The sequence below is a fragment of the Onychomys torridus genome, chromosome 5, assembly GCF_903995425.1.
Source record: "Onychomys torridus chromosome 5, mOncTor1.1, whole genome shotgun sequence".
Classification (NCBI taxonomy): domain Eukaryota; kingdom Metazoa; phylum Chordata; class Mammalia; order Rodentia; family Cricetidae; genus Onychomys; species Onychomys torridus.
In genome coordinates, this window is record NC_050447.1 from 38,067,977 (window position 1) to 38,077,501 (window position 9,525).

Genomic DNA, 9,525 nt, shown 5'->3' on the forward strand with positions numbered 1-9,525 from the left:
AACTAAACTATGGTGACAGAAAATACATTAATAGCTGCTTCTTTTTGTTTTTGTTTTTGTTTTTTTTTTGGTTTTTCAAGACAGGTTTTCTCTGCATAGTTTTGGTGCCTATCCTGGATCTCACTCTGTAGAGCAGGCTGGCCTTGAACTCAGAGATCTGTCTGCCTCTGCCTCCCAAATGCTGGGATTAAAGGCGTGGCACACCACTGCCTGGCTAGGATGGGGTGAAGAGATTGTAAGAGCTGGAGCATGGGAGCAGTGCTGTGAAATGTATCATGTTCTTCAGACATGGCAGGGCTATTACACTATGAACTCATGGCAGCTGAGGTTATCCACACAAGACCTGTACAAGATCAAGCCAGTTAAAAGTTCCAACCTGGAGCAGGGTAGGAGGTAGGGGTGGGACTTCCCAGGCCCCATCCCTACCTGAGGAACTATTGACAGTTGATGGCTGCTGGGAAAGGTGAGTCACTGTTCTATGGGTATGTAGCTACTGGTAGGTTTCATATGTGCCAGTGAATAATCCATGTCCATGCTCATATGGTCACCATTAACTGGACTCAGTGGGTTAAAAAACCGGGTTCAATCCTCAGCTCAAAAAAAAAAAAAAAAAAAAAAGAAAAGAAAGAAAGAAAGGAAAAAAACCTGAACAGTTGTAAAAAGAGGATCTGAAGTTGGAAGATGTGATGGAGGATCCTGAGGAGAACTGGAGCGGGAAATAAGGGATGGGTATGATAAAGATATATTGTATACATGTATAAAATGTTTTTTAAAAAAATCAAAATTATCAATACCATTTTTTAAAAGTTGAAGAACATTTGTAACTGAAAATTTCACCATATCTCAAAAAAATAGAAATACAAAGAAAAACTTGTTCTAGTTACTATTAAGTGCTGGAATAAGGCTGGGGTGGGGTGGGGTGGGATGGCTCAATTGGTATTGTTTGTCCTGTAAGCAAGAATATCTCGGTTCTGCCCTTATGCACACACCCCTCCCACCCCTGCTCCACTTTAATTAAAAAAAAAAAAAAAAAAAAGGCATGGTGGCCTATATATGTAATTCCATAGCTGGGGAGGTGGAGACCGGTGGTAACCCGGGACTGGCTGGATAGTCAGGCCTAACTGGGGAGTCCCAGGCCTCTGAGATCCTCCTCTGGTAAGGTTGGGAACTGTCTATGTAGACCCGGATGGCCTCGAACTCAGAGATGTGCCTGCCCCTTGCTCATGAGAGCTGGTATTAAAGGCTTGAGGCACCACACCAGGTGGTTTGTTCTTTTATTTTTTTACTGACTTATCAATACGTGTAGACACATTATTTAAGGGTCTCACCGTTTCGTTTATTTTGGCTTTGAACTCATCTTTTGAGCTCCAATTTTAATGCAGCCTCTACTAGGAACTAGCACGCGCCCCATAGCACCGGATGAACCTTAGCGTTCCAAAGCCCAGTTCCGTTGCCGTGGCAACCCGCACCAGCGCTTAGTTCCTCAAGAGTGGCCCTCCGGAGTGACTTGGATTTGCATGACCCCACCCCTCCCGGAGAACGCCTGCGCAGTGTGGTTGCCCAGTCTTGCAGCAGGTGGGGGCACGGCCTGGAGGAGGCGCTGGTTCCAGCTGCGCGTGCGCGGGTGCGTTCCCGTCCCGCCCTCTCCCTGGTCCGAGACCCGGGTTATGACTGACGTAGAGGAGACGCCACCCGCCCATTCCCCGGAAGTTGTTTCCGGGAGCGGAAGTGGAGGATGGCTTAGGGAAGCGAGGACCGCGCGTGAAGTGCCGCCGCTGCAGCCCTTGCCGCTCGGGTGGGCGTGAGCCGAGGTGATGCGGACCCGGCTTCTCGGTGAGTGACAGCCGGGGCTGGTTCGCCGCGGACCCGGCGCGGGGCTGCTGGAGTCGGGGTCTGGGAACCCCTTTCCACTAGGGCGAGTGGTAGTGGCTGCCCCGTGCCCGAGGTGAGCACTGGGCACGCCCCAGTGTTTTTACTTCCTAGCAAGAGTTGGCGGGAACCCTGAAAACGACGTCTGATGCTCCATCAGAGCTAACAGCTGTTGAGAAATGAAGGACTTTGGTGTTGGGCTCACGAGTTTTACAAGCATTTCTTTCCTTTGTGGCTTTGGACAGGAGGCTAGCTGACTTCTTTATGGAACCTGCAATGTAAGTGATCCTGATCGACCTCACAAATGCCACTCCATGGAGTGCACATACAGGGAAATCTACATGTGCACTTTGGAAACGACATGCCTTTAACTGAAAAATAATTTTTTTTAAAGTCGTGCATTGAAGTGCTGGAGTGAAATTGAAATGCTTTATTCTGTACAGAGCTGTCTTTTGGGCTAAGTGTTCGTTTATCTAGTTAATACTAATATTCGTTCGTTTATCTAGTTAATACTTGTGTGATTCACTGTCCACTACCCACAGTTGGAACCTCTCGGGGGTGATGTGTAAGTAAACAAAATAAAGATTCCTGTCCACGGAGCTTACATTTTAGTTTGGGGAAGACAAATCACAAACAGAAAACGTGGAATAAATTAGTGATAAATTAGAACGCCATGGAAGAAAGCAAGGTAAGGGGACATTGGGAGCTCAAGATGCAATTTTAAAAGAGTATGTTAGGATAGGCTTCACAGAGTAAATTGCCTTTGAGCAAATGATAGGAGGAGCTGAGGGAATTAGCTGTCTAGATGCTTGGGGAGGTAAAGCCCAGATGGAGATAGCTTCTTAGTATTGGGCCTAGTGTTTCGGTGTGGAATGTACCTGGGTCTTCAGTCAACAGCGGTGGCTTGAGTGAGTGGAGTGGATAAGGGGAAGTAATATTTAGAACTAGCTGACAGAAAGGCTGGAGTACAGTCAGGAACACTGCAGAATTTGAATCCCTTTAGTTGTTTGCAAGTGGAGATAATTATCTACTTAATTTCGGTAAGATTTCACAGCTTAACCACAGCCACTAATTAGGATGTGAAGTTAATGACTGAGAGTAGACTTTTTCCAAAGTAGAATATATTTGAGATCTAAATGTAGCTGCAGTTCCCAGCAAGCACATCATGAATCAAGACAGATGAGCTTATTGTAATGAATTTTTATTTGCTCTTACTTAGGGTTTTTGTGCATGCAGAATTACCCTGCTTTTTTTTAAATCTTTTTCTTTTTTTTGGTCTTCTTTTAGATTCTAAAGTGGTTCTCAACCTGTGGGTCACGATACACATCAGATACCCTCCATATCAGATATTTACATTATGATTCATAACAGTAGCAAAATTACAGTTATGAAGTAGCAGCGGGATAATTTTATGGCTGGGGTCAACTGTATTGAAGGGTTGAAGCCTTAGGAAGGTTGGGAACCACTGCAAGCTTTTCTAAATGCAGTTTCTAACTGTTAAATCATGTTGTTTGCCACAACAAGATGACTAAGAAGATACCTGTTGCTCCGAGGAGCTTACAGACTGGTAGATACAAGGAATACAGGATAAAGTCCGGGGTGGAAGGGGGTTGAAAGGTTTGCTGAAGGACAGGAAACACCAGTATCGTGGAGGCATAGCTAATCTTTATTTCTCATTTTAGATGGCTCCTAAATTCATTTCGCTTAGCACACAAAGAAATGGGCCTGACTCATAATTTTCATCCTCAAATGTTTGCTTTTTTTGCAGGATGGTGATTTAGTTGTCAAATTTTTATGTCTAACAAATTAAAAAAAAAAAATCGAGTGCAAGTGTGATAGATGAACGGAAGGAAGCACCTGCTCAGTTCACTGACCAGTGCCACGGGTGACATGCAGTGTTCTATTTGCTGGAATTCAAGAGCATTCCCAGCAATGTCATCAAGGCATGCATTTTCTTTCTCAGCCTCTTCCTCTCAACAAGGTAGCTGTTTCTGCGTTCCTGGGCAGTAGGATTTTTTGTTAGATTAAAAAAAAAAATTATTATGTATGTGCATGTGAAAAGAGTCCTTTTTTCCTGGCACCCCGTGGGTTTGCAGGATCGCACTGGGAGTCAGAGGCCTGCTGGCACGCTTCTGTACCTGCTGAGCCATCTCCTCACCCTGCCGGGCAGCACTGCAATCCCCAGTTCAGAGTGGCTGCAGCTAGGTTCAGTACACGCTTTCCTTTCAGTTTAAAATTCTGTTTTTGACGTCTGTTAAGTTTTAGTGAGAGGAGAACTCACCAGATTTTGCGGTGCAGGCCAGGGGCTGTCTGGCGAAGCATATGGGAGGCAGGAATCTGAGAGCTCTACCAGGAAACCATTGCACAGTTTCAGCCCCGTCAAGAAGGCCAGCCAGGACAATTTATAGTTTGCAAACAGTGTAATGAATGCATTGGTAGCTTTACATTGCTATGAGGAAACACCTGGGATAAGCACTTTACTAGGAAAAAAGGTTTATTTGGCTTACAGTTCCAGAAGTTGCAGTTGGTGGTCAGTTGGCTCATTGCCTTTGGCCCTGTGATGAGGCCTGACATGGTGGAGAGTGCGTGGAGGCAAAGGGCTGTGCACCTCCTGGCAGTCAGGAAGCAAAGAGGAAGGGGCCAGGGTCCCAAAAGCTGCTCATTAGCCTAGCTTCCTTCCATTAGTTCCACCTTTTAACGTTTCTCCCACCGCCAAGTAGCAACACAAACTGGGAATGAAATCTTTCTCAGCAGGGTCTATGGGCAACATTTCAGATCCAAAGTGTAACTAGGAATTGTGGTTGATGGCTTATGTTGATGATTGGTACCACCAAGGTACCAGTCTCAGTGACATGAGGACAGAAGTGTGTAAAGCAAACGTCATAGGTGAGTAAGTTGCTGACAGCAGAGAGGCTTGACCAGGCCAGGCTCAGGTGTAGGAGGCACCCTCTTGGAAGGAAGGTGGGTTATAAAGGGAATAAAAAATGCTAAAAGGCTGCAGTGTGTTAGAGCTTGATTTGAGGTCATGTTCAAGGATGAAGCTGAAATATGTACATGTGTTTAGAGCCATGTGTGTGGTGTCTAATTTGAGGACAGAGAGCTGCCACTCACTGCTACATATTCTCTGTTGTGTGCCTGCCGCCTCTTTAAGAAAAAAAAAAAAGACAAGTGTTTTAAAATAAGAAAAAAAAATTGAATCCCAGAATAAAAGTAAAGTTCCAGGACATTGCTTTAACTGGAAAAAGAAGAGCTGGAATGAATTTGAGCCAGGATTGTTGGCTGTCTAGGCCTTTCCTCTTTATTTTTACATTGCTTTGCTTTATAACTGCTGACGTTGGCCATCACATTGTCCTGGGTTTGTTGAATCGCGATCGGATTTACTCTCTGATGCTGTTTCATCCACTGTAAAGTTGGGTCGTGTAACTCTGTTTTCTCTTCCCAGATTTCAACTTGGTTTGAAAATGAGTAAGCGCAGAAAGCTACCAGCTCAGCAATCCCCAAGTCCTGACACCTTCAGCCCAGATGTGCTCGCTGATGTTTTTGAGCTCTTTGCCAAGAACTTTTCCTACTGTAAGCCCCTTAATAATGAGTGGCAGTTACCAGCTCCCGCTGAGGCGTTCACCCGCGACCACACAGAGTTCGGGGCTTTTCTAGACTTGAAGAACTCCCTAAACGAAGTGAAAAACCTCCTGAGTGACAAGAAGCTGGATGAGTGGCACCAGCACACTTCTTTCACCAACAAGGCAGGGAAGATCATTTCTCATGTGAAAAGGGCTGTGAATGCAGAACTTTGCACTCAAGCCTGGTGCAAATTCCAGGAGATTCTGTGCAGTTTCCCACTCATTCCTCAGGAAGCTTTTCAGAACGGAAAACTTAATTCTCTGCACCTCTGTGAAGCCCCAGGAGCTTTCATAGCTAGTCTCAATCATTATTTAAAGTCCCACCGGTTCCCCTGTGAATGGAGTTGGGTAGCTAATACCCTGAATCCATACCACGAAGCAAATGACAATCTTAGGATGATCATGGACGACCGGCTAATTGCAAATACCCTGCACTGTTGGTACTTTGGCCCAGATAACACTGGTGATATCATGACCCCGAAGTACCTGACTGGACTTGAGGATGTCCTCAGTGGCATGACTACTGTGCACTTGGTCACTGCGGATGGGAGTTTTGATTGCCAGGGAAACCCAGGTGAACAGGAAGCTTTGGTCTCTCCTTTGCATTATTGTGAGGTTGTCACTGCTCTGACCACTCTTGGAAATGGCGGCTCTTTTGTTCTAAAGATGTTTACGTTGTTTGAACATTGTTCTGTAAACCTCATGTACCTGCTGAATTGTTCCTTTGAGCAAGTCCATGTCTTCAAACCTGCTACTAGCAAGGCGGGAAACTCAGAGGTCTATGTGGTGTGTCTCTGCTATAAGGGAAGAGAGGCTGTCCGTCCTATGTTATCTAGGATGGTGTTGAATTTTGGGACTGAGATGACCAGGAAAGCACTCTTCCCCCACCATGTGATCCCCAAATCTTTTCTGGAGCGACATGAAGAGTGCTGCACATTCTTCCATAGATACCAGCTAGAGACTATTTCTGAGAACATTCGGCTGTTTGAGTGCATGGGGAAGGGGGAACAAGAGAAACTGAATAATTTAAGGGATTGTGCTGTACAATATTTTATGCAAAAATTTCAGCTGAAGCCTATTTCTAGAAGTCACTGGCTTGTTAAAAAATCCAATATTGGTTGTAGTACAAACACAAAATGGTTTGGACAGAGGCACAAGTATTTTAAAACCTATAATGAACGGAAGATGCTGGAAACCCTTTCGTGGAAAGATAAAATAGCCAAAGGATACTTCAATAGTTGGGCGGAGGAACATGCCGTGTATCATCCTGGGCAAAATTTCCTCTTAGAAGGGGCTGCTTCTAATCTTGAGTGCCACTTATGGCATATTTTAGAAGGAAAGAAACTGCCCAAGGTGAAGTGTTCTCCGTTCTGTGATGGTGAAATTTTAAAGACTCTTAATGAAGCGGTTGAGAAGTCCTCAGGGGAAGCTTTGAGCCTGGATTCCAAGTGTAGGTCCCCACAGCAGTGCCTCTGCTGCCACGTTTTTTCAGAAGAATCCATATTATCCGAGCTGTTTAGCCTTACCAAGTGCCTTCAGGCTGAGCAGGTTGTGGAACCCAGCAACCCAGTAAAGTGCCTGCTTGTGGGTTCCCCGGCTGTCTGTGATTTCACAGTGCACACGCCGCTGGAAGTCCACCTGCTGGAGTCTATCGAACTCATAACCTTCAGCTGTTCGTTGCTTCACGATGGTGACCCGACATACCAGCATCTGTTTTTGGATTGCCTTCTCCGCTCGCTGAAGCAGCTTCACACAGGAGATGTGATGGTTTTGCCTGTACTCTCTTGCTTAACAAGGTTTATGGCGGGCTTGATCTTTGTTCTCCACAGCTGTTTTAGATTGGTCACGTTCTCTTGTCCCACATCCTCTGAGCCCCTCAGGACCTGTGCGGTCCTGCTCTGCATTGGTTACCAGAACCTTCCAAATCCAGTGTTTGAGTATCTGCAGAACGTTAACGAGCTGTTGAGCACCTTGCTCCGTTCTAACGCACCCCAGCAGGTTTTGCAGTTTGTGCCCATGGAGGTGCTCCTTCAGGGGACCCTGCTTCACTTTCTGTGGGATTTGAATGCCGCCATTGCTAAAAGGCATTTGCATTTGATTATTCAAGGAGAGAGAGACAAAGTCATCAGCAGCCTTGAGTTATAAGATTGAACATGTCATTGTTGAGATTCAGTTGTGTGACTTACAGTTTCTGCTTTCTTTTCACCTGCCCCCTCTATTTATTTAATGTCATTTTGGAGAAATGCCAATTTTTGTATCAAAGACATTCCGGAAAGTCATAGCTTGTTCTGATCTGAAGGATGTATGTACTCATAGGCACAGAATTCTTTGGTCGGAACCATGCACTGATGGTATTCAGCCTCTAATCATGTGACATCAGTATGTGCTTGGGGTGGCAGCACACCCGCTTGCATGTGCAGCTAAGTTGGTCTCATTTATCTGCTGAAGAGTCGCACTTCTGTGCCTTCGTTCAGACTTCCCCCAACCAGTTCTGCTCATTGGCTAATGCTGTTAATGATTGTCAGAAGTCATTCATAAGAGGAGGTGAGTGACATCACCTTGGCACCACTGTTTACTTGGGAGCACTTGGCTGACGTGCCATTCTTGATTTCAGGGATCTTTATACCAGATTTCTTGGTATGTGCCATTCATTGCCTTTAGATCAGTGGCTTGATTTTCTTTTGATTGGAGTGAAACTAGTGTGCCCTTGAGTGACTGTTTCACTAGCTGTAACTACTCAACCAATAAGAGACAGCTTTAAGCCAAAGCCCGAAGGTCATTGTACAGTGGAAAATTATGTCTGGTATTTTATCATGAGAAGCTTTCAGCAATCTTGGCATTTTTAATTAATAAACAATGAATGGATAGATGATTGAGTTTTAAGACTTTGTGTAGAGTTGTCTCTTGTGGGTTACGTAGGAGTGTGGTGATCATAGTGACTAGTGAGGGAAAGTGTAACACTTTCAGAATGATGGCTCAACAAATTTTTAATCTTTACTAATTTTCTTTAGTATGAAAATAGCACTTTACTAATATCCATGAAATGGTTATTTTATCAATTACAATTGATTTCTTTGCGTTGTATATATTTAATAATATAGTGAACTTTTCTGGCAACCTGTTAATTCTTCATTACTTTGAATTCTATGAGGTAGATAATTATATCTTGGGTGAATTTTTAGGTATTTTTTTATTACTTAAAAATAGAAGTATTCTGTAATTTATTTGGTTAATAAATTTTTTTCTTGCTCTTTGCTATTTTTGAGTTCCATTATAATTCACAAATAAAGTCTTAAGCAGACATATTTTGTGTTCATTTTATTAAAAGATAATAAGGAAAGTTAAAAATATAAGTTGGAAGCTTTTAAAGGAAGGTTTGACTGGAAGTTAATCTTTCATTTCCTTTCATTTGCATTCATGAAGATTTATTCCTTCAGTATTTGTGGGAGATCTTCAGGAGAGACTGTGGTCATTGTAGGTCCTGGGGGAGAGGGGAGCATGGCCTGGCAGGTGTGAGGTGGTTTCTCCAGGAACTTGATGAGAGTGGTTCTGGTTAGTTGCAGTCTAATAGCAAATTGGTTACCAGGAGAGAAACTACTCTTGGGAACTGTTTTGTTCCCTTGTTAGTAATAATGGGCTTTATTTTACTTTTTAAACCGTTTAATTAGGATATAGTTGGAAGTTTGAGTTTAGATACTAATAGTAAAACTTGCTTTTTTATTATTTTAAGTGTGTGTGTATGTGTGTGTGTGTGTGTGTGTGTGTGTGTGTGTTAGTGTTAGTATGTGCATGTTTGTATAGGTGCCTGTGAGGGCCAGGCGGCCAGAATAGTATGTGGATCCCCTGGAGCCAGAGTTGCAGGTGGTAGTTAGCCGCCTGATGTGGGTGCTGGGGAAAAAAAAAGAAAGGAACTCCAGTCTTCTGCAAGAATAGCAAGTGTTCTTAACTTCTGAGTCCCTAAAACTTGCTTTTTAAGGTCCTCAGAGAGTGACTATTTTAAAATACTAATCTGTATTGGAATACAGAGCATTTGAAT

The 9,525-nt window shown here is 43.9% G+C and overlaps 1 protein-coding gene across 2 annotated transcripts; it reads left to right on the forward strand.

The window, feature by feature from the left end:
• Positions 1-1,715: 1,715 nt before the first annotated feature.
• Cmtr2 (cap methyltransferase 2) lies at positions 1,716-9,238 on the forward strand. Of its 2 annotated transcripts, none has more exons than XM_036189090.1 (2): positions 1,716-1,833; positions 5,312-9,238. In XM_036189090.1, exon 2 carries the CDS (start codon positions 5,331-5,333, stop codon positions 7,632-7,634), a length of 2,304 nt encoding a protein of 767 aa, XP_036044983.1. In that variant the 5' UTR covers positions 1,716-1,833; positions 5,312-5,330; the 3' UTR covers positions 7,635-9,238. The 2 variants fall into 2 exon arrangements, with proteins under 2 accessions (XP_036044983.1, XP_036044982.1); XM_036189089.1 differs by lacking the exon at positions 1,716-1,833 and adding an exon at positions 1,845-2,147.
• Positions 9,239-9,525: the final 287 nt, after the last annotated feature.